The sequence below is a fragment of the Sitophilus oryzae genome, unplaced genomic scaffold, assembly GCF_002938485.1.
Source record: "Sitophilus oryzae breed Bouriz unplaced genomic scaffold, Soryzae_2.0 scaffold_1621_pilon_pilon, whole genome shotgun sequence".
In the NCBI taxonomy this organism is placed as follows: Eukaryota; Metazoa; Arthropoda; class Insecta; order Coleoptera; family Curculionidae; genus Sitophilus; species Sitophilus oryzae.
Genome location: NW_022146305.1, coordinates 512,781 through 538,152, shown reverse-complemented (window position 1 = coordinate 538,152; position 25,372 = coordinate 512,781). Strand labels below are relative to the sequence as shown.

The following is a 25,372-nucleotide window of genomic DNA, read 5'->3' as shown; positions in this document are numbered from 1 at the left end:
TTTGGATTATATTTGACACTTTTTTTTTCATATGACATAACACTGATGATGGCTATAATGTTAGCCGAAACGTTTTTTTTTAAACCAAATTAAAATAATGAAAACCAAATGAAAACTTAATCAGCGTCTTTCCCGAACCTAAATCCCAAGAAAATTAAAAATTTTAGAATAATTTTACATATAAAATGACAGCGATCTTTATTTCATAGCCATCGCTGACGCCTTTTTTTCTATGATATTGTATGATTTGCAAATATAATTTTTCGAACATTGATACTTGCAAAATATACATATAAATTTTGTGAATGCAAATAATAATACATCACTATTAGTAGATATTGAATGTTTTTTGTTAAATTAGATCGATTTCCAAACCCCAAAATTTAAAATATATTTTACATTTTACCCATTATCTTATGTACCTATTCAGTATTTGTATATTGTAAAACATTTGCTGCATTTGTATGGTTCATAGTTTATTTGCCAAAGTATTTATTACTATAAATAGGTATATACGAGTATATTGTATTTATTAACTGTATATTATGTATATTTCATGTAAACTATATCATTTTTAAAATACAAACCAAAAATACGAGGAATAATTATGTTCTCCATGAATTCTACAACATATTTATTAATCCGTAGTATCTAACTAACGTGACGTCATAAATCTTGCTCCGAGGCTGTTCTATTAGAGACGGCATTGCGTCAGCATGGCCACAAGTTGCTAACCTAATAAAATTAACACTAGAAAACTACGGGAACTGTCAAATTCCCGCGGGAACTGTCAAATTCAAAGTTATTCGTTTCACATACTATACGAATATCGTGCTCTTATATTATACGAGGCATTCAAAATTCTACGCCAAACTTTGTAAAATATAAAATAAATTTTCTTTATTTTTTTTAATGGGACACCCTGTATCATATTTTTAGTAGGTTGAGAATTAAAAAATAAACAAAATTTTTAACGGTTTCGCAGATATTTGACGTTTTATATTTCATATGACATTTTCCACAGTAAATTTTTATCACAGCCCTCCTATGATTTTTCTTTCGTATTTTACCGTTGAAAAGCCATATGAAATAATATCGCAAGTATCTGCAAAGCCGTTAAAATTTTTGAAATATTCTAAATAGAAAAATGTTTATTTTTTAATTCTCCATCTAGTAAAAAAATAATATACAGGTTCCATTAAAAAAAACAAGAAAAAATATTTTATATTTTAGAAAGTTTGGAGTAGAATTTTGAACACCCTGTATGGTTTAAGATTACGATATTTATAGTAAAGTAAGTACAGATCATCTAAGGTAAATATCTAGTATAGTTTTGATTTCACGACAGTTCTTGTATTTTTAATATTTTTTTTAAAGAGGCCGAAAAAATATATTTTTTATTTATTTATTAATATCTCTGAAACTAACAAAACATATCTAAAAATATCTTAGGACTATGTAGAGTGATCAGAAAGGAAGCAAAGGGTGTTAAGCTATCCACTCGCACTTTTTTGAGCCACCCTATAGAGGTTAAATTATTTTCCTGAAATACATCCTACTACATACCTTAGATTTGTTATACCGTGCTGGCAACTGTTACTTTTGGGTCGGCATTTACATGTGTGGAAGTAAACCGCATAGGGATCTTGTTAAGTCGGAGTGAGAGAAATGCGACGGTGTGCTGTTGCAGCCTTGCCTGTACGCCTTTCCCTATCAAGTAAAGTAAAATCACGATCGCAAACCGCATATTTTTAAAAGACTTTTTTTTCAAGAGATAACTAGATAAAATCATTAGACATTTCTGAGCATCTGAAATGGAATTATAAGGATATCGTTAGGGTGTCATTTTTTTTATAACGAGAAAACGTCAGTAATCGCGATAATTTAACAACTTAACTTTTTAAAACATAACAGGCCATAACTCAAGAACCACTTTAGATATTGAAACTTTTTTTTATTTTCAAGATCGGATATTTTACAATATGTTTACATAAGAAAAATTCGATAAGGTTGTTTTTTCCATTCAAAAATTATAAACAATCCATCCATTTACTTTTAGAGCATAGCAATTTTTAGCAATCGTGTAATTTTTTTATTGATAAAGATTTTCACATACTGTCTACAAAGAAAATACAGCAGAAATATTAACAAAGTTCTTGAAAAAACTACAATCTATTATTTCTAATAGATTTCGAGATATCGATTTTTGAATTCAGAGTTCTAATAGCGCGACCACTATCGAACACCCACTCAATTCCACTTGTTTTTATCAAAAATGCAAGTGTTTCTAGCTTGCACTTAAAAAAATTCAAGCTATAGAGAAAATTACAACAACTCGTTAATAAATAAACAAATTAAGTATCACGAGACATAATTAAATCGTGAAACTGAACGCATGATGTACACCTCTCCCTAGAACTTTAAGTACTTACAGAGGTATTGATTGGGTCGACCGGTCAACTGCGACAAATCTGTTGTATCCCCTTCCACGTCTCTTAGCGATGTGCACAGTTTCTCGGTTTATTTCATACGTCTGGCAACGTGTTTACTGTCATCTCTTTGTTCAGTACATTATAAACGCATTGTACTCTTATTACATACCGAAATCCCGACCCAAGATTAACCTTTGCCAGTCCTTAGTATAGGAGCTACAGATGCCTGACGCACTGTATATCTTATTATTTCTTTTTCAGATCTGCGAGTTGCACTCAGACGCAGCTGACATCTGGGATGACGTACAAAAAGTACCACACAAGGTGATCGGTGACCAATGGATTGGGTACGACAACACGGAATCCATCGCAATCAAAGTGGAGTACGCCCTGTCCAAGAACTTGGGAGGTTTCATGGTATGGAGCTTCGATACTGACGACTTTTCTGGCATCTGTGGCAATGGCAAATACCCACTCGTCAACACTATCAAGACCACCCTCAAGAAAAACGGATATTAAATGATTATATGAAGTTCAATGTTATTTATTGTACCTTTAACTGATGAGTTACCTTATAGAGAGATTTAAAAGTTTAAATATATGTATGTTATTTTTATTGATATTATCGTTTTCTTTTGTACGAACGGTGTCCCATAAGAAGTCACAAAAATTGGCTACAAAATGGTGGGTAGTAGAGGTGGGCAAAGATTGATCTAAAAATATTAAAAAATGAATCGTGAGATTCGATTCATTGCTTGCAATCTGGTTCGTTCAACTGAATCGTGGCCAGCACGGATCCATAACATTTGAACGATGAGCCATAAAAAAGAATCGTGACAATTGAATCGGATCACAATGCGTTCGTGCGTTCAAAAAGTCGTGAAAATTGATTCATTACTTACAATAAGATTCGTTCAATTGAATCGTGGCCAACACGGATCCATAAAATTTGAACGATGGGCCGTAAAAAACGACGGTGTGCTGTTGCGGCGTTGCCGATAAGCCTTTCCCTATCAAGTAAAGTAAAATCACGATCGCAAACCGCTTATTTTTAAAAGACTTTTTTTTCAAGAGATGACTAGATAAAATCATTAGACATGTTTCTGAGCATCTGAAATGGAATTATAAGGATATCGTTAAGGTGTCATTTTTTTTATAACGAGAAAACATCAGTAATCGCGATAATGTAAAAACTCAACTTTTTAACAGATAACAGGCCATAACTCAAGAACCACTTTAGATATTGAAACTTTTTTTATTTTCAAGATCGAATATTTTAAAATATTAAGAAAAATTCGATAAGGTTGTTTTTTCCATTCAAAAATTGTAAACAATCCATCCATTTACTTTTAGAGCATAGCAATTTTCAGCAATCGTGTAATTTTTTTATTGATAAAGATTTTCACATACTGTTTACAAAGAAAATACAGCAGAAATATTAACAAAGTTCTTGAATAAAATACAATCTATTATTTCTAATAGATTTCGAGATATCGATTTTTGAATTCAGAGTTCTAATAGCGCAACCACTATCGAACACCCACTCAATTCCACTTATTTTTACCAAAAATACAAGTGTTTCTAGCTTGTACTTAAAAAAATCAAGCTATAGGGAAAATTACAACGACTCGTTAATAAATAAACAAATTAAGTATCACGAGACGTAATTAAATCGTGAAGCTGAACGCATGACGTACACTTTTCCCTAGAACTTTAAGTACTGACAGAGGTATTGATTGGGTCGACCGGTCAACTGCGACAAATCTGCTATATCCCCTTCCACGTCTCTTAGCGATGTGCACAGTTTCTCGGTTTATTTCATACGTTTGGCAACGTGTTTACTGTCCTCTCTTTGTTCAGTACATTAGAAACGCATTGTACTCTTCTTACATACGGAAATCTTGACCCAAGACTAACCTTTGCCAGCCCTGAGTATAAAAATTAAATAGCCTAAATTTAATCGGTAAAGAATGAGTAATAATTAAAAAACACGTTTATAGCATTCAAGGTCTTCATCAATATAGAATTTAATCGCTTGTCCCGTTAAAATATATCATTTGATTGTTCCAATTAAACACTGACATTATAAGAAATTACTAAAGCTTTACACAATCTAGTTTTGCGTGATTCGAAACTACCTATTGATAATTTTATGAAATTTATTACAGGGTGTCTCCCTATTCAGTGGACATAGAACTACTACGTATTTTTGGAATCAATATATAAGTTTGTTGGACACAATTTACCTCTATACAAAAGTGCTTGGTTTCTCCGTTAGAGGGCATCAAACTTTTAAAAAAATTAACATATTTTAAAAACCGTTATTCCGATTTGAATTCCGATTTGAATGCCTTTATTTTACTAATTACTTTAATATTTGTCTTGCACAAAAATCAAGAAAAAGTACCTGAAGGCATTTATCGTTTTAGTAACGGCATCCTTATCGGCTTGGCTGTCAATTAATCTATACTTATTAAGTAAAATTTTGTATGCTGCATCCTTCTTCACGCTATCATGATATTCTGGTGATTTAATTCGCCAAAGACACGGCTGATTTTCGTATGCACGAATAAAATCTTCCAATAATCCTCGATCGCTCCTTTTCAGATCGCTAGACATGATGGCGACGCGACGTACAGGTCTGAACTAATTGTTGGTACAAGCTGAATACATGTTGTACACATGTACCGTTTTGCTTGCGCAAGCATGGGCTTGCACGATTCAAATTCAATCAATCATCAAGCGGTTTGCACAATTAAAATGCTTGCGCAAATTTTCCCTACAGACGCTACAGTTTGCTTGTACAAAAAGATTGTTCATGCGTGCTTGTCAAGCTTGCAGTAGTGTGTGTAGCCACCTTTACAGATGAAAATTACTCTGCTTTCGTATTTTGATAACCTCGTTAGTGATAATATTAATTTAAAAGTATCTACGAAATAATTAAAACTAAAATAATATCTTAGGTAACTACTTCGAAAATTCATACTATACATTTTAACAATTTGAAGTGATTCCCCTTTTTTTTCTCTTTTCTTTGTTTACACTGAGTACATAAACGACAATACTGACGAGTAATATGTACGTACTATTTAATATTTTGTTATCGAATAGCAACATATCAATTATTCAAATATTAGTTCTCGATCAGTAAAATGTTTAGAATAAGTGTGTTAGTTGTTCTGATTTGTTCTATGGTAACTACGGAATCTAGTAAGTAGGTTGTTGCATGCATTTTAATCATATTTTAATATACAGGGTCCGGCAATAGTGCGTCGGGCATCTGTAACTCCTAAAACTAAAATAAATAACTTGGGAATATTTGGTTTGAGTACAAACCTAAAATTATGTACGAGGATGTATTTCAGGAAAATATTTTAACTTCTATAGAGTGGCTCAAAAAAATTTGGCTTCCTTCCTGATCCCTTTACATAAAACTAAGATATTATTAAATATGTTTTCATAGTTTCAGAGAGATTAATGAATAATTAAAAAATATATTTTTCAACTTTGTTTAAAAAAATTATTAAAAATACAAGAACTTGTCCTGAAATCAAAACTATGTATATTAGGTATTTACTTTAGATGTAATTAATCTTAAACCATACGAGATGTTCACAATTCTACGGCAAACTTTTTAAAATATACAATATTTTTTTAAATATAACATAATTTTTTTAATGAAACACCCTGTATATTATTTTTTTATTAGATGGAGAATTAAAAAATTAACATTTTTTGTATTTAAAGTATTTCAAAAATTTTAATGGTTTCGCAAATACACGCCCACTCACACTTTTTTGAGACACCCTATTAAATATAAGAATTCAACGGCCGAAACAACATCTGAGATGCTTTGGGAAAGATTTGCAAGGGGGTGAAACCACCCCTCAAATATTTCAATATTTTTTATTTAAAAAACGGTCAAGTTTCCGAAAAAACGCTTAAACACGTATATTCTATTTTGTTTTTTACATATTTCAAGATTTTTAAAAATGTATACAGGGTGTTTCGAAAAATCTGGTAATTGATTAATCACGATCCTGCTTAAAGCGCTTGACGTAAAAAGCTGATTTTTGGAAAACAGATTGACTTTAAGGTGTAGAGGTTCGATAAGAAGGGATTTTTCGAAACTCGAATTCTAAGGGAGTGAAACTAATCCCTCAAATATTAAAATATTTTTTATTTAAAAACCGGTGAGTTTTTCGGAAAAACTCTTAAACACGTATATTTTATTTTGTTGTTTTACATATTTTAAGATTTTAAAATTTATACAGGGTGTTTCATAAAACATGATCATTGAGTAATCACGATTCTGCTTAAACTGCTTGACGTTTAAAGCTGATCTTTGGCAAACGGATTGACCGTGGGGTGGTTTGATAAGGAGGGGTTTCTCGAATCTCAAATTCCAAGAGGGTGAAAACGCCCCTCAAATATTACAATATTTGTTATTTAAAAAACGGTTAATCTTTCGGGAAAACGCTTGGACAAGCATAATTTATTTGGTTTTTATACATATTTTGAAATTTTTTTGTTCGAAAAAATTGGGTAATTTCTTAACCACGATTCTGCTTAAACTGCTTTACGTAAAAAGCTTATTTTTGGCAAACGGATTTTTCGAAAGTCAAATTCCAACGAGATGAAACTACCCCTCAAATATTACCAAGTTATATAATAATATCGCCATATTGTTTTTTCTCATGCTGACATAAAGGTGAGAAAATGTAATCCAGTTTGTATGTTAATGGAAATTCTTGCTTTGCTTTATCATCTCCATTACAAATGATTAATTCGACTCGAACGAAGTCGTTGGTCCACCATGTACCTATTGAATAAAAGTTTAAGAAAAAGAAAGATATCTATAAAAAAAACTCGTTTGGTAGATGTCATACACATAAAAATCCACTTATTTTCTTTGAAACTAACTTATACATCCTATTTTTCTGTTTCAGAATACATTGGAGGTTATTACGCATCAAGTGCATTAAGAACTTTGGACGTATCCGATATAAATCCGTTTCTTCTAACTCATATTTACTACGCTTTTGTTACAGTTTACTCTAATGGGACACTATCAATACAAAACGAAGCCAAAGGTACTCAAAATTATTTTTTAATAATAATAAAACTGCTTCTTGCTCTTGTCATATGTCTTTGTATAATTTAATACATATTTTCTTGATAAATAACTACTTCCCAAAAAAAAGAAATGATGAATGACGGATTTTTTGTATTTCTAGGGTCTAAATATACAATTTAAAATATTTGCACTTATTTAAGAAATAGCACTAGTGCTATTATGAATTCATAATAACACGCAAATTTTAAAATATGAAACAAGCAAAAAAAGGTGCCTAAATACGTTTATTTATTGTAAACATTAATTATAATATCAGTACAATTGGTTAAATAGCTCTCTGCCACTGTGTTAGAGCGCCAACCACCATGTCTTTTAACAGTTAATAAATCCACTCCTGAATCTGCAAGCAACGACGCAGACGATCTACGGAAACAATGTTCAGTGTATTGTTGTGGATTTGGAAGACTTTGGAACAACGCTATTTTATACGGCATTTTACCTAAAGTATTAATGCCAACGGGTTGCTTAATTCATTTTCTATTTCTATACCCCACAACAAATCGAGTATGCTCTGTGTTGTTTGGCCGCATAGCTATATATCTTCGAACCATTTCCACCATATTTATTCCTTCAACATTCCCTTTCGTTATAAAAAAATCTCGTGATATCTTTGTTTTCGTAAATGGAATAATGACATGAATGCATTGTCCTTCATCTTTAACATTTTGCAGCTGCAGATTTGACAACTCGATACGCCGGCAGGCTCCCGCAAGTCCCACTATCAATGAAACTTTTGTCAGGAAATAAGTTCTATTATCGGCTTCCAACAAAAAACGAGTTATCTCTTCTTTTCTTAAAATTCTCGATTTTTTTGACCGAAATCCCTCCGATTTTCTTTTTAGAAATGCAATTAAATGGACGTACTTACTAATATCTGTATTTTTCTTCACTGATATAACTGAACGTAGCATGGAATAATATTATACCCAAAGTGATGAAGCCTTTCTATGTTTTGAAAGATGTTCAAAATATGCCAGGAGAACCTTTTCGTTACTACTATACTTAATTCCTTTCCCTTTAGACCAATCTTCAAGTTTTACATAGGCTTGCTTGTACGTTTGTCTTGATTCTTCGGGAAGTAGGGAATCGACAACGTTTTGCGCAATGCCTTCAATATCCGAAGGAACGCTTTCAGAATCAGAATCACCCATATTAATATTATTTTTTGCTTTTTGCTAAAACTGAACGTTTAACACAAAATTGAACATCAATAATTGAGTTGTCAAAGTCAAAATGGAAACAATCAACAAGCACGGTTACCACGACGTCGACTAATATGAGCACCTGATAATTTTGAATTTTAATTTTTATGAGGATATCTCTGATATTTTAAATTAAATCAAATCTCTTTGGATCGTCCCTCGTGTCGCGTCGTAGATTAAATTTTGAATGATACACGTTCGATACGAACATTTAATGAAACTTGTGTAACTAAGCCATTATGATGTTCGTATCGAACTTGTATCATTAATAACTATAAAAGCATTTCATAACACTTTGAAAAACTTCGTCTACGTGTCAATAAACGCAAAAGTCTACATGTCAATAAAGATATTCCTTTAAAACAGAGGTAGGTACTTCAAGTTGTCAAATTTCTGTTTTTGTAGGATTTGTAGAGCCCTTAGCAGAACTGAAATCCATCAATCCAGATCTGAAAGTATTGTTCACTTTAGTACAGACTAATAAAAGCTTATCTGATGTAGTTTCTAATAAAGATTTGAGAACAACTCTTATCCAAAATGGATACGATTTGGTCAAGAAATATAACTACGATGGAATTGATATCGACTGGGAATATCCGTCTTCTAAGGATAAAGTAGGTAAAGTACTGTAGTGCAACAACCCAAATTCGTCAACAAAGTTGAAGAGATTTTTGGAACTGCATAACAAACAATATAAATGAAAGAAAGGAACCTACGTTGTGTTAAATATTTTTATATCGTGATTACCTCGGATGCGCCTGGACAGAAGCAATATTTTGGGAAATTTGAGGAGAATAGGTTATGTAAATAAAACACTAAATTTGTAAAGAGCCTTACTTATTTTATTAAATGAAATGAAAGGAGTGCCGTACTCTGCCTGGAATTCACATAAAAAATCTGCCGTGCTCGCAGAGAAAACCATGATCACTATTCCAGAGAATCTAACTATGCTGTCCTGAATTTTAATAAAAGAGAAATAATAATATAGAAACTGTCCCCATACCTAGGTTTATAGTTTAATACATTCAAAACATTTATAATATAAAATATTTATATCGTTCAAAACTGAAGAGTTTTTTTTGTTAGTTTAACGGATCCCTACCCGTAGGTACGAAGTCCCTTGTTGCGGAATCGACGCTAAAGTTGAAGGTTTGAATCTTTATAAATTAGAATGGTATTAGAATCTTTATAAATTATTCTATTGATTGTTTTTGTTTGTCCTTTTGCGAGCTAAGATATTCGCCCATGCACGGTCAAAAATTGTTAGTACACTCAACAAGGCCCTTATTCTCACAAGCCACAAACATCGGCACGAAGGAACAGTAAACGATTTTATTTAGATTACTTTTAAACTGAAATTATTTACAGCAAAAATAGATTCCATTAAATGCACACACATGTTATATATTGTCTTTGCCAGATCAAATGAATAAGGAAAAGCTTTAGAACAGAATTACAACAAGAAAACAAAATAATATGATTTAGTTAACATTAGTTAAATAATGAGAAAACATTTACTTTACCTTAATAACATTCTTGTTGGTTTACAATGGTCTGTTATTTTTTTGGACAATAAACTAAAAATTTAGAGGGCGTCGTAAGATAAATGATCAACTTGGTGAATGTTCTTCAATAATTTTTTTCGCCTGTCTCTGCTATGGCGAATTTATCCACAATTCTAGACATCTGTTGATATTGGTTTTTGATATTAACCCAAGGTTTAAATTTTGAATCGTCCCCTACATACATTCTGTATATTTTAGGATAACTTTATGGTGTTTCTGCAAGAACTATCCGAGGAATTCCACAAACACAATTATTTAGTTACTGCTGCTGTCTGTGCAATACCAACAGCAAAATATGGATACAATGTATCAGAAATGGCTAAGTAAGTACCATAATACAAAAAAACGGCGTCCAAAACCTAACTACAACCCTGACGCTGTTTTTTTATCGATCGAATGGAATATCTGTATATATTGACAATAGAAAGCTAATAAACAGCATGATAATTTAAGAAAACGTTGACATTTTTCTTTGTCAGAATGAACTGCTAAAATTAAATATTATAATACTAATTATTATATAATTCATTTGTTTGTAGATACTTAGACGTAATCAATATAATGACGTATGACTTTTACGGTGCATGGAGTGCGCATACTGGACTTAACTCAGGCTTGTATGCATCATCGTTGGACAGTGGTTATGAGAAAAAATACTTAAATGTCAATACGTCAGTGAATAATTGGGTAAACGCATTATTTTTTCACTCAAGTTAATTTTTTTTTTGTTTTTTATCGGTTGTTTCTTGTTCACATCTGTTTTTTTTTTCTTGTTAATTAGCGTTTAGTTATTATCGTAACCATGATAAGGTACGCGTAAATACTGCATGACGCTATTCCGTTTTCCGATATCTCTCTAATAACTGTGCCGGTCAGGCGTTGTGCACAATTTTAGAGGCCATAAGTGGGCGTGCTATGTGCGCAAACTAGTAACCTAACTAGTGCCCGATTCCGAAAATTGGAACCACGAAAAATAATAAAGAAAAAACAAAGTTTATAATCTGGTGTTAATACTTCAAAATCGATTAAATTTTATAAAAAACATATTTTTGCGTTCTGAAAATTAACCCTTTTATTTTATGTGGTTTTAGTCTTTACAAAAATGACTTCACTTGATATAAAATGATTTAAGTCAAAGATTTAGGATATTATTATATATTAAAACTGACTTGTTGCAGCTCTGTTTGTGCGTAGTATGCTTTCTAAAACACTCACTGCGTAATATACTATTACAGGTTAGCTCTGGAACCCCAAAAAATATACTGGCCTTTGGCGTGCCTTTTTACGGAAGGACATTTAATTTGACAGATCCATCCAGTCATGGCATACATTCAAAAAGCAAAGGCGCTGGTAAAATTAAGACTCCAACATTCTATCAGGTAAAATTATTGTTTAGAATATACATAGTATCTGCTAAAAAACTAAAGTATTCTTGAATAGTTTTATTCGGATACTAGCGTGTACCAGCGACTTCGTTCGCGTCGAATTAATCATTTGTAATGGTAATGATAAAGCAAAGCAAGAATTTTCATTAACATACAAACTGGATAAAATTTTCTCACATTTATGTCAGCATGAGAAAAAACAATATGGCGATATTATTATATAACTTGGTAATATTTGAGGGGTAGTTTCATCTCGTTGGAATTTGACTTTCGAAAAATCCGTTTGCCAAAAATAAGCTTTTTACGTCAAGCAGTTTAAGCAGAATCGTGATTAAGAAATTATCCAACTTTTTGGAACACCCTGTATGACTTTTTTAAAAATTTCAAAATATGTAAAAAAACCAAATAAATTATGCTTGTCCAAGCGTTTTCCCGAAAGACTAACCGTTTTTTAAATAACAAATATTGTAATATTTGAGGGGCGTTTTCACCCTCTTGGAATTTGAGATTCGAGAAACCCCTGCTTATCGAACCTCTACACCCCACAGTCAATCCGTTTGCCAAAAATCAGCTTTAAACGTCAAGCAGTTTAAACAGAATCGTGATTACTCAATGGTCATATTTTATGAAACACCCTGTATAAATTTATAAAAAATCTTAAAATATGTAAAACAACAAAATAAAATATACGTGTTTAAGAGTTTTTCCGAAAATCTCACCGGTTTTTAAATAAAAAATATTTTAATATTTGAACTAGTGTTTTTTCATCCCCTTAGAATTCGAGTTTCGAAAAATCCCTTCTTATCAAACCTCTACACCCTAAAGTTAATCTGTTTTTCAAAAATCAGCTTTTTACGTCAAGCGCTTTAAGCAGGATCGTGATTAATCAATGACCAGATTTTTCGAAACACCCTGTATACATTTTTAAAAAATCTTAAAATATGTAAAAAAACAAAATAAAATATACGTGTTTAAGCGTTTTTTCGGAAACTTGACCGTTTTTTAAATAAAAAATATTGTAATATTTATTTGAGGAGTTTCACCCTCTTGGAACTGGAATTTCGAAAAATCACTTCTTATCGAACCTCTACACCCAAGAATCAACCTGTATGCCAAAATTGAGCTTCTTACGTTGAGTGGTTTGAGCAGAATCATGATTAATCAGTATGTCAGTCACTTAAGGATTTTATATATTAGTATAGATTCAAAAAAACGTTTAAAGCAAATTGGAAACACCATATTTGTACTTATAATTAATATGTGTGGGATTCCACAGGCATTTGTATAATCCGTATTCATCAATAAGAGACAAAATCAAGGTATTATTCCACTCCATAATTATAGAATCAAACAAAAATAAACTAAAATGATCTTCCTGTCTGGACTAGTCGAACGAGCGCATGCGGAAATGCGTACGGTTTCTTGAAATACACTTAGTCTTTGGTTTATTTAATTAGGTAATCTAAAAGGTTTAATCATCTCTGACTATGGATCTTGAATTCTATTCCTTACCTTGTACCGTATGATCGAATAAAACGGCGTCAGCGATGGCTATGAAATGCGAAGATCGCTGTCATTTTATATATAAAATTATATGGGAAATGTCATCGATCGTCATTTCTAAGCCAACTGGACGATTTTTTTTCGATCATACGGTATTTACATTTCAAATAACTCTAATTTACATTGTTTTACTTTACTAGATAGAGAAATACTTCGCTGACTATACTGACGTTTGGGACGATGAACAAAAAGGATACTACAAATATTTGAACAGCACATGGCTGAGTTACGATGAACAAAAATCAGTGGCACTAAAGGTAAAAAGATAATTTGATAGATAATAAAATCCTTAATAAATCCTTATTTGCTTACAGACCAAGTACGCCTGTGATCAGGGCCTAAAAGGTCTATTTGTTTGGCACTTGGGAGCTGACGATGTCAAAGGAGAAATATCCGGTGTGAATCAGACTTTACTTCAAACTATCAACGATTCTTGGTGCTAAGATAAATGCATTTTTTTCAAAAAGTATATTTTTTGCATATTTACTTTGTTATTTAAGTAGTTAAAAAGCCTCAGGTAAAAAATATCGTACGATAATACCGTATGATCGAAAAAAATGGCGTCCAGTTGGCTTGGAAATGACGATCGATGACATTTCCTATATAATTTTACATATAAAATGACAGCGATCTTCATTTCATAGCCATCGCTGACGCCGTTTTTATTCGATCATACGGTATAACTTTCACTTAAATAAAAAAAAATTGTCACAAATGTTTCAATTACACATCAGGGAAACCGATGTTGGAAATGTACAGGGTGTTTCAAAAAACATATGCCATCTGTCGTGGGCAAAGATATTTAAACTCGGTTAGGTTAGGTTAGGTTATTTGGTATGGTTATAAAGGGAGTTTAAATATCTTTGGTCGTGGGTAGATTCCTCACATTTAAATAAGACTTATTTTTCATATCAACATAGGGCCGATTCTGCTTTGTTTCGTAGCTACAGGGTGTTAAAGTTTTAATAATCTTTCGATTTATTATAATATTTAGTGATTTGAATGAAATTTTTACACTCTTTTATTACAATAATGTAAAATTATCTATAACAAATATTTTGTATAAATTCGTCTTTAAATAAATATCTATTAATATAATACATAATATGAATTATTCATAATAAAGTCCAAAGCAGTACGCTATGCCGTACACGTAAGTGTTCTCTAAGGAATAGTATGCATAACGGTCTTTTTCAGCATCCCATAGGAACCTACAAGTCGAATAGACATCTTGAGAATTTTTCTCGCCAATCGTGACGATGCAAACCAATTTATACCTGAAAAACAAAAACTAATTATGCTTTAAAGAGTGGTCCACACACAACGACTTGTCGTACGATTTGCGACGACAAAACGTAGCAGATAAAATCTAGCGTCAGTGGCGGCTCGTCAGGGTAGGCTTCATTAGGCCGATTTTTTTTTGTATCTAGTTTTTTATTTAATCCCAGTAAAACCTAATAGGTTTGGTACCATTAAAAAAAGGATAATCCAGCACCCGGTTGTCTTGGTCCAAGTACACTTTCACCGTGTCAACCAGGCTTTAAAGCCTATTTGACACGGTCAAAGTGTACTTGGATCAAATCCATTTGAACGCTACGCGTGTGTCTCACTTGGACACCACCTGGATCGTATCAATCAAAATTAAATCAGTTGGTACGATTCAAACAGAGTCCAAGTGAGATGGGTCCAAGGGTATTTGATCCAAGTACACTTTGACCATGTCAACTAGGCTTAAAAATGTTTTACAAAGGCATATAAGGTAAACAGGCTTACCGGTCAAAGTCCAGCTGCTTGACTTTGGTGCGGATTTGGGTGACCGCCCATTTCGCTTGGCTCGGACATTTGTCAGGGTCGTACTGGAGATTATTCAGTGCCTCTTCCATGACATCTTTTAGAATCTTGTCGACTTTTTGCGGATTAAACGGATTCTCCGATTCCAGCCTGTAAGTGTTCTGATACCGGGTGCTCTAGAGTGGAAAGTATGTAGAAGAAAGAAGAAATTATTCTTGGTAGAGGTATTATTGGTATTGGTAAAAATGAACTGTTTTCCCATCACTCACTTTGGTTGAAATCGTACGGTATCTCCGTTATTAGTGAAGATAGAAGGGTGCGGTTTGCACAAAGCCGTCCCACTTTTTTGTCAAACGGAAGATGCCGTAAACAAAATTTTGATAGCCTTCTTCGTTTCGGAGCTACAGGGTCTTTTTGAAAATTTTACAATTTGGGACAGCCCCCGTATCTCCGTTATTATGGATGATACCGAGAAGGTGAAAACTGTGTATTGTCACTGTTAAGAAAAACGTTATGGGCAGGAATCAATGATTTAACATTTTGGCAAGTTAATAACATTAAATTTTTTTAAAGGTTGCATAAAGAAAAATATAAATAAAGTGTTTTTTTCAAATTTCAGAGAAAGGACTTTGAAAAAAATGTTTGAATAGAAGCTTATGGCCACCTTATCTCGTTTAATTTTGATTTGAGCAAAAAAAGTATAGAGACCATTTTTATGTAAAATTGAACGCTCTATAACTTCTATTTGAACTTTTTCTTCTAGCCCTTTCAAAATTTCGAAAAAATAATTTTATTTATTTATTTCACCTCTTCTTGGGCGTGAATTAAAAAAAATAGGCTCAACTTTCGTTTAGCTGAAATCTGTTATATAAAAAATGACTTTATATATGCGTTCTAGAAGGCGTTAGGAGTACAAATATACAAAAAATTTTCCTTCAGAAATGCGTCATTTTCATTTTTCGGACTTTAGTATAGCCGAAATCTGTTACATCAAAACTAGTCTTCGGGGTGTGTTTTAGACGTTTTTCTAAACATAAAAACATAAAAAAGTGTCTGCGGAAATTTTTTACTTTTATTTGACATAAAAAAATGCTTTGACTTTAGAATGTCCGAAATCAGTTACATGAAAAATGAACTTATATTTGTTTTATACGAGCCTTTACGAGCAAAGAAATACAAAAAACTACTGGACCTCTAGGGGGGTCGACCGTTAAAATGTCCATTACTCGTGGGAACAACATGGAAACAATAAATAAAAAAACAAACAAAAATATAAACGAAACTGCTACACAACGAAAAAGGCTCGAAAAGGCGAAAGAAAAGTATAGAACGAAACGTGCAAAAGAAAGTAAAAATGAAACCTATAGTCGACTACAGAAACGAAGAGAACGGTTAGCAACAGAAACACCTGAGCAACATGATGCCAGGTTAATAGCACAACGTGAGAGGCAAAGGCAGCTGGTAGAGTCAGAAACACCTGAGCGTCATGAGTCCAGGCTAGCATCACAACGTGACAGACAGAGAGAGTTGTTAGCGGCAGAAACACCTGAGCGTCATGAGTCGCTAGCATCAGAACGCGACAAACAGAGAGAGTTGTTAGCGTCAGAAACACCTGAGCGTCAGATTGTAATAAATTATCAGGTAAAAAACCATGTAATAATGATGCACTAAATGAATTAAATAGAATGAGGAATATTCGGTAGGCATTTCCGTTAAATACTAAAAACTAGAAAATAAAAAATCGGTAAAAAAACTTTTAAGTTAAACGGTTTTATCTTATGTGCACTGAAAACTAGGAAATAATAGTAACAATTAGGTATTTTGAACTTCTAGTTCAGAAATATTTTAGTACTAGGCAGAATAGCTTTTAGGCATATTAGACTAAAATAAAAACGTGGGGCCCCTCTGAAATCCTACCTATGGCAAAGCATATCTTTATAATTTGGTAGATCATGAGCTCGGCGTTCGCTGGTGAAGCCGCCACGGCTGGTTATTGATTGTCAAAATCTCCAGTTACTATTATAATAAGTCGATGCAATCCACACTTAGTATAGAAGAAAGTATTACAGCAATAGTTAATGGGCCCCACCTTTTTATTTTAGTCTAATATGTCTAAAAGCTATTCTGCCTAGTACTAAAATATTTCTGAACTAGAAGTTCAAAATACCTAATTGTTATTATTATTTTCTAGTTTTCAGTGCACATAAGATAAAACCGTTTAATTAAAAGTTTTTTTACCGATTTTTTATTTGTCATACATTTTTCAGTTTAGAAGCTTACAGGACCCGGGAGCGAATAGGGGTGCTGGGTGGGGTAAAACATCTTTCGGAGGAATAACAATTCTTGTAGAATAGATAATATAGGTTCTTGTAAACTATGTACCTAGGAATGTTGCACTTATTATTGTTTTTTTTATTAAAGCTTTGCGTAAATAGGGCTGATTCAAAACAAAAAATCATTGGATCATGCAGTTTTCTTTTATATTTTCATAAGTAAATGTGATTTTGCAAAAATATTAGATTGGTTAGCATTTGGGTTGCTTTGGTTAGCTTTTCTTTGTGTAGGGTGTTAAGCTGTGGTTTTTATATTTTAATAATTAACTGTGATTTTGTAAAAATATTATTAGATTTATTATTAGATTGGTTAGCATTTTAGACACTTTTAAATGATTTTTTTTCGTTCAAAGTGCTTTATCCAAGGATTTTTTTCTTTTAAACTGTTCTATAAGCATAGTACTGTCCTCCAAAAAAAAATTTGCTAAATTCTATAGCAAGTACTTATACTTTACAAGACCCGATAATATAATAAGGAACAAATGGAAAATGAAATTCAAGCAGGAATTTTTTTATTTTCCTCAATTCGTGAATGCTTCTAAAAGACAAAAATAAATATATTTATTTTTTATATAACTGATTTCAGCTATTCTAAAGTCTAATAAATTTTCTTAGAAAATGAAAACAACTTATTTCCGCAGGAAAATTTTTGTGATAAATTATGTTCAGAAAAATATTAAAAATAAAACGCAAAATGTATTTTTTTATAGCAGATTTCAGTTATTCTAAAGTGCGAAATTTGGAAATTACGCATTTCCGCAGGAAAATTTGTGTTTTCCGTGGTTCACAGTACCTTTTTAAAGACAATTTTTTTTTCTAATAACTGATTTCAGCTAAACGAAAGTTGACCCAAAAATTATTTTACAATTTAATTTTTACTTATTTTAATATACGGAAAATTATATTTTTCTAAACAAAATATTTATTTTTAGTTAAAAAGTAACTTATTGCATTTACCTCAGTTCCATTTGCAAGCAATGAATTCGTGCTCATATTTTTCAAAATATTTTATTAACAATTTAAATAACTGGAATCATTTTTTTGTAGCCTCATTTTTCATCGGGCTATTGAATCAAACGAAAAACGAACGAAAACTAATCGGAGAGAACTTTGGCCCTTTGCCGATACCTCAATTTAAACAACTCTCTTTCGTTTGGAACTCTCTGGATTCAACTTTGTATGCATCTCATGCGTAAGAGAGAAACACGAATATTTCCGAGTTGTATTGGCTCTGTATGAGTGCGAGAAAGATCGATATTAACTTGAAATGATCCTGGATGTGGAACGAATAGATTATATGTGCGTTTCCGTTGGTTGAGTATAAATATCGATTCATATTTTTTTCGGTGTTTCGGGAATGAGTGGTGCCACTTGGTACAATGACTGATGTCTATAAGAAATGATAAATTACTGAAAATAGGTAATAAACAAAAAACAAAACAGTTACCTACTTGCGAAGTTTTTGTGGATGTTGCAAAAAATGAAAAAAAATGTTTAAAAAAAAACTTTTCAACCTAATGAAACGCTGGCAGCAAAAATAGGATAAAGGAAGCTGGACGCGAAATATGTTTTCCTTATCGAGATCGTCTAGCTCTGAAAATATTTGCACTTATTTAAGACTCACCCTGTATGTACAGGGTGGCGCCTCTCATACGCCGGGGAGGCTCCAAGGAGAACGACAGTTTGTATTGAAATTTAATTTTGTGAGCTTATGTCAGGGATACTATAGAGATAAGGATAGTTCGATTCCTATCTTCCTGCACTATCAGTTTTTTTACGTCATCTACTGACCGAGTTGAAGTTGGCGCTAAAGATTCTAGACAGTGACAGTTATTTTTGCATTTGACGGACGAGCGCACAGTGCGTTGGAAGATAAATTTAGCGGGACAAAAGCGTTTGGTTAGAAATAAGCCAAAAAATGTGTACTGATAAGAATAAATAGTAGACATTCCAATTGATACAAAAATGCATGAATATTCTTTGTATTTCGATACATTTTTATCAACCAAATTTGGTCGTTTTCTGCTCAGCAAGGCAGAGATCATATACAAAATATTTACAAGTGCTTATACATTTTATTAGAAAGCCAAATTATGCTGAAGATTGCCAAAGGTATGTACTTTTCTACTGTACGTATATTATTTGTTAAAATCCTTCGTGCCTTTGTTCTGCAGATATCAAACTTTCACTTTTTTTTCAAATATCGATATATTGAATGATGTAGATCTTTTGAGTTACCAACACAGGTAGTCACAGTCACAGGGAGTTCAAGCTTAACAGGTGAATGTCCAAAAAGATTCATTTCAATCGGATAGTATAAAAACAAAACAACTCCATCAAAAGGCACTGAGTTCAAAAAATTCTCTTAGATACTTACTATATATGAATTTACAATTACCGAGTGTTAAAATTAAAATTAAAATATCTATCTTATTTACTATTTTCAAAATAAAATATATTTTTTTTAAATAAATTAGAGCGGGTGTCACAAGATTACAAATTAATTTAAAAAAAACTGCTAAAGAGTTTTTTGATATCATAATTTTATGTATTTGGCAATAGTTTACAATACGGGTTTTGTGTGTCATGTACGAATATCATAGTTTTATTATCTTGTATTTATTTATTAATAAATTAAGTTGTTAATAAATAAATAAATTTAACCATATAGTTGCTATATATTAGACCATTTGCTAGGTTCTTAGATTTTAAGTCCCAAACATTGCTCTTGAGATTTTGTCCCGCTAGAATAACCATGCGCCGCACTGTGGAGCGCTGGTCAGCACGTGACGTCGAACAGTCCTTTAGAATATATACAGTCCTTGAGCTTATGTAGGATAATTCCTTAGATAATTCAGAGCACTTTTTAAAAATATAGAGAGTTCTACAGGGTGTCCCCAAAAAAAGTTACATATCAAAGTTTTTTTTTTGTTACATATCAAAGTTTTTACATTGTTTTTTTTTGTAACGGAACGCCCTATATATTAATTGATTTTCGGATTCTGGGAGAAAAATTAAGGTGAGTTTTATAAGAGAAGTATATGAGTAAAATATAAGCTTTTTGACATATTTAACATTTTCTAAAAATAAAGAACAATTTTTAAATTACAATAAAAGCTACCTAAATTGGAATTTACCCGGTATATAGCTTAATATGTAGTTAAATTAACTATTGTACTTTAAATCAAATTAAAACTTCAACCAAAAAGTTATACAGGGTGAGACAAAATTAATATTGAACATTGGTCACCTTTAAAAGCATGTTACTGTTTTATTTTAAATGGAACACCCAGTATATTATTCCGATATTCAATGGAGAATTCATGTCTCTTCAAAATACGTGTAAAACAAGTTTTATATTTATTCTCCCAATAAAAAACAAGCATTAGTGAACAGTAATAACTTACTTTTTTATCGTAAGCATCGGCAACGTTGGATTTGATATCCAAAACGCTTCCCAAACCCTTGCCCTTGGGTGCTGCAAAAAGTTTGGCCGCTTTTGCAAATCTAGAAAATAAAATTACAGTTACTATCTCAATACATTATAAAATACAATATTACAACGCTAATCAATATTTTCTCTATTCCCAGGGAAGCGCGGAAAATTGAGGCTAGCGCTGGCTAATAGAAAAACGTTATGCGTATGCGAGACGTGCGAGAAGTTCCACCAGCCAGTTGTACTTGATATGTGCTATACGTGTATACTAGTTTTGTACCTTTTGTTTACATTTTAATACGTTTTTTTCGTAATTAATTTGTATGATACCATCAGATACACCATAGGCGTAGTGAAAACGTTTATCAAAAATATAAATATCGCTTCAAGCGGCTATGTTAAGAAAAATATGTGCCACGGCACTGTTTGGGAGAATGGTCACAGTTTGACAATACTATACCCGTATTTACTCTCTACGGCACCAATATCGGTTGAACGGCGGTCGCGACCGCCGGGCGGTATAAACAATTCCTGTCCCTTTTCGGTAGACATCCGTTTCGAGGAGCGCCTTTCTTCCTGAGGTGCCGATGGGTCATCAAGGGATACTGCCTTAGGCCTTTCTTCTATAGGAAGTTCGGGTACGGGTTCGGCCGGTAAGGCTTCCGGTTCTGCCGTAGGTTCTGGATCGATTTCGGTCATTTGCGGTACTTCACGAGACGTTTCCTCTTAAATATAGTATTTTTTTAGTAAAAGCAGTCATATACAGGGTGGCGCACCTCATTCGTCTCGGTTGATTATACGAAAACGAAACGATGTAGAAACGAAATATTTTATGGGTATATGTAGAGAGACAATGTGCATAATTTAAAATTATTTTGAAATGTACAGGGTGTGTCAGAACTAAGATCCATACCAAAGGTACATACCTATATATTTTTTCTTATAGAACATCCCGGTATTTTATTTCATTTTTGGATTCTTGGACATAAAAAAAGGCATTTATTATAAGGGTTTAATATGTCTAAAAGCTTTGGTTTTTTGAGATATTTAAAGATATTTAAATATACATGCTATAGTAAAAAGGTTTGTCAACACCGTATATATTACTTTTCAGAATTAATTTACCCTGTATTTTTTTAAATAAGTCGAAACAGATTTAATGCTCTTTCAAACTATATTAGGGTTTCATATACCTATCTGGCTCAGATTTTGAATAAAAAACGATTTTTCAATTAAACTGTAATCAAGATGGCTGGTGTCGCCATGGCAATTTTCTAGTAACACTTATTTACAAGTAGCTATTTTCAAAATCGACATTAGTTTATGGACTTTATTTAAATTTATAACAGTTTACTTTTTATTTAATTTACCTACAACAGTTTAATAAGTAAGCATTTATTATTTTGTCAAGAAAAATAAAGAAGTAGTTCTTTGGTTTATATTACGATGACTTGTAGATATATTGGATTTTCTATAAAAGAACCAATGAGGAAGATGCATATATTTTATTTTTCGCCAGAAACTGTTCAATTTATTAGAATAAATATGTGTAAATGCAAAAAAAAAAAACTTTTTTCTTGAAAGCAGTACCACAATTTTATAAAACGGGCCATTAAAATACTATGGATAACGCAAACGACGCTTCGCGGATTGAAACGATATTCTATTGGTCTGACGTCACCCGCCGTTCTCGTCGACGCGCGATGGCCAGCAGCAGCCAGACGTGTTCCGTTTATGTACGTATTTAGGTGGCGTACTAATACATTTTTGTTGCTTTTAGCGTTGATTGAAGGAGCTTTTTATGTGCAGTTATTATTTGTATGTGTTGTGTGTTCTGAGAATTTTTTAAGTAATGGCAGATTCCGGGCTTGTAAAAGCACAATCAGATAACTTGCCAAAAGTCGATGCTTTTATGTTGGCTGCTTTTATAAATACAAATTCCCAATTTATTGGTGCTGAATTACGAGGACAGAGACAAAAAACAGAGAGGTATGTAACATTTATTCTTTGTAGTACTGAGGCATATTTAAGTATAAGTAGGTACCTACTGTTACGAACTTTTATATAGTTATAAATTTTAATGTTATAAACTTATTTGTCAGATCAGGTAGGGAGACGTATGGAGATAATGCTGTAGGTTATGTAGAAGTGAAAAGAGACAAAAATATTTCTTTAGTACGTGGAAAAATAACTCCAGAGCATAGCGTGAAAAAGAAAATTTTTTTATATATTGACACCCCCTTATCCTTGTTATTTTTAAAGATTGTTTTTTTTACGAAATTATAGGAAATAAATTGTGTATCAGTAATGAAAATATTATACAAGGTGTCCCATAAGCAAACGCCAAAATTAAGTTACTTTTTTAAGTGAAACACCCTATATATTTTTAGATTCTTCGGAAATTTCTAGATATTCTAGATATATTTCATGTATAATATCCTATACCTATCTTCAAATGTTTACGAAATATTGACAGTTGAAAAGCGAAAAATACCTACAATTTTCTGGACCACCTTTTTTGAGACACCCTGTATAACTAGAATTAATTTTAAAAGTGAGTATATGAAAAACCATGCAACTTTTTTATTTAATGTTTTCTTATTAAAACTTGCAGTTAGGCTGTATGTGGGTGTCAAAATCTGTACATTCAAATTTCATATACCTATGTAAGACAATATACATAAATATATGAACTTACATCAAAATGATCTTCACAACAATAAATCGTAAAAATAGAGGATAATTTAACGTTTCTCTTTTCATCTCTTCTCATGGCCTTGGACCATTTTTTGCTGTTTTCGCTCATCCATTACTATTTATAAATATCACTAATTACTAATTATGTATTAATTAACATAAATAACTAAAATTTTGACTCGGATTCAACAGCGTTTAAAAGCAACCTGTGTAAAATAAACACGCGTCTGGCTCCACTCAACCAGAAGAACGGCGGATGACGTCACAGCGGCAAGGCTCGGTAGAGAGCGTTTGCCCGGCCATTTAAATGAACAATATTTAATTATTTTATATTAGAGGCATTTCTTAACCGATATCAACGATTTTTTTTTGTTCAATTTGTAATTATATGAACTATTTTTTAAAACCATTATTTAAAAACATGCATTTTCCTCATTAAGGCAAATTCATTTTCTTCACCTCCAATGACAGGTTTCTGCCTAATAGATTTTTTACCAGCTTTGCGAAATAGGAAAAGTAGTTTTTCAAAGGAACGCTTATCAGGAAGATTCCTATTTGGATATCTTTGAGCATAAACCCTTCAGGCCAACAAGCAATTGTCCTATGTATATGCATTCCTTCCGCCACCAGATACTGCTTCAGTTTTCTTGATAAAATAATAAACAATTAGAAAATTGCCATGGCGACACCAGCCATCTTGATTGCAACTTTATTGAAAAATCGCTTTTTATTAAAAATCTGAGCCAGATAGGTATAGGAAACCCTAATATAGTTTGAAAGAGCATTTAAATCTGCTTCGATATGTTTTAAAAAATACACACAGGGTGTTGTATTTGAAATAACGAAGTTTTTATGTATAATAAATATTTAAAATAGACCAGCAATTTTTGATACCCCTGTATCCGTTTTCGTATAATCAACCGAGGCGAATGAGGTGCGCCACCCTGTAGATTCAGTGCCTACGGGTATATTTACAAATCAGACACTTGTTTTCTGTAATTTTTTAGCGAGTTGCACTCGTTACCTATCCTCAAATTATCAACAGATAACTTTTAATTGACATTAAACGGCGTACACAACTTTGATACCAAAAGAAAAAAGGCAGTGGCGCACATGTTTTTTATAAAAAATATATTCCATTAATAACCCATTTGCACGTCCCTGATAAATTTATCGACACTATTTTAGCATTAAAATATGTAGCACTTAATCGTAACTTTTACCCTCAAAATTTCATTCGAATCGCTAAAAGTACTTGAAAATTATAATAAATCGAAAAAATATTGATACAACACCCTGTAGCTACGAAACAAAGCAGAATCGAATCTATGTTGATATGAAAAATAAATCTTATTTTTATGTGTGGAATCTCCCTACGAGAGATGACACATGTTTTTGGAAACACCCTGTAGGTACATGTAAATCTAATAGACATTTTTATTTAAAAAATAATTAATTTGTGGATGTAACGGTACTTAATTAATAACATAGTTTAACTTGTTATTTTATTTTTCTTAAATTGATATAGTGATTTACTTGTAGGAGGATGCGGTTCTTCAGCTTCTGGAACTTCTCGAGATTCATTCTGTTTTATTTCAGTTGATTTTTCATCTGGAACTCCAGGTGCTTCGGCACTGGCTTCAGGTTTTGGTACATTTTCTTTACTACCTTTTTGTAGTTCCTCATTATCCTCCATAATTCAGTTATTTTTAAAAATATTCCTCAAATTAAAGCAAAAAGCTTATGTGACACAAAATTGACAATATGCGTTTTACTGGTTGACTATATAAAAAAAATATGTTGGCAGTCTTGATTTTACAATAGACTTACA

At 32.2% G+C, this 25,372-nt stretch overlaps 3 protein-coding genes across 4 annotated transcripts in view; 2 read left to right on the top strand and 1 right to left on the bottom strand.

Moving 5' to 3' along the window:
• LOC115880279 (acidic mammalian chitinase-like) overlaps window positions 1–3,048 on the top strand; it is a 46,319-nt gene extending 43,271 nt beyond the window's left edge. Inside the window, exon 17 of the mRNA XM_030897461.1 lies at window positions 2,694–3,048. Coding sequence (XP_030753321.1) covers window positions 2,694–2,951 — 258 coding nt within the window. The 3' untranslated portion in view covers window positions 2,952–3,048. The remainder of the gene's footprint in view (window positions 1–2,693) is intronic.
• Window positions 3,049–5,478: 2,430 nt separating this feature from the next.
• On the top strand, window positions 5,479–14,389 carry LOC115880348 (acidic mammalian chitinase-like). The gene is made up of 8 exons (XM_030897556.1): window positions 5,479–5,642; window positions 7,382–7,525; window positions 9,177–9,385; window positions 10,535–10,659; window positions 10,876–11,023; window positions 11,572–11,715; window positions 13,425–13,541; window positions 13,599–14,389. Exons 1-8 carry the CDS (start codon window positions 5,585–5,587, stop codon window positions 13,725–13,727), a joined length of 1,074 nt encoding a protein of 357 aa, XP_030753416.1. The 5' UTR covers window positions 5,479–5,584; the 3' UTR covers window positions 13,728–14,389.
• On the bottom strand, window positions 14,307–25,334 carry LOC115880355 (tctex1 domain-containing protein 4). Of its 2 annotated transcripts, none has more exons than XM_030897563.1 (5): window positions 25,078–25,334; window positions 21,305–21,569; window positions 20,816–20,915; window positions 15,058–15,251; window positions 14,307–14,495 (listed from the first exon to the last, which is right to left on the bottom strand). In XM_030897563.1, the coding sequence occupies exons 1-5, from the start codon at window positions 25,235–25,237 to the stop codon at window positions 14,396–14,398; spliced, it is 819 nt and encodes a 272-aa protein (XP_030753423.1). In that variant the 5' UTR covers window positions 25,238–25,334; the 3' UTR covers window positions 14,307–14,395. The 2 variants fall into 2 exon arrangements, with proteins under 2 accessions (XP_030753423.1, XP_030753422.1); XM_030897562.1 differs by having other exon boundaries at window positions 14,307–14,561; window positions 25,078–25,332.
• Window positions 25,335–25,372: the final 38 nt, after the last annotated feature.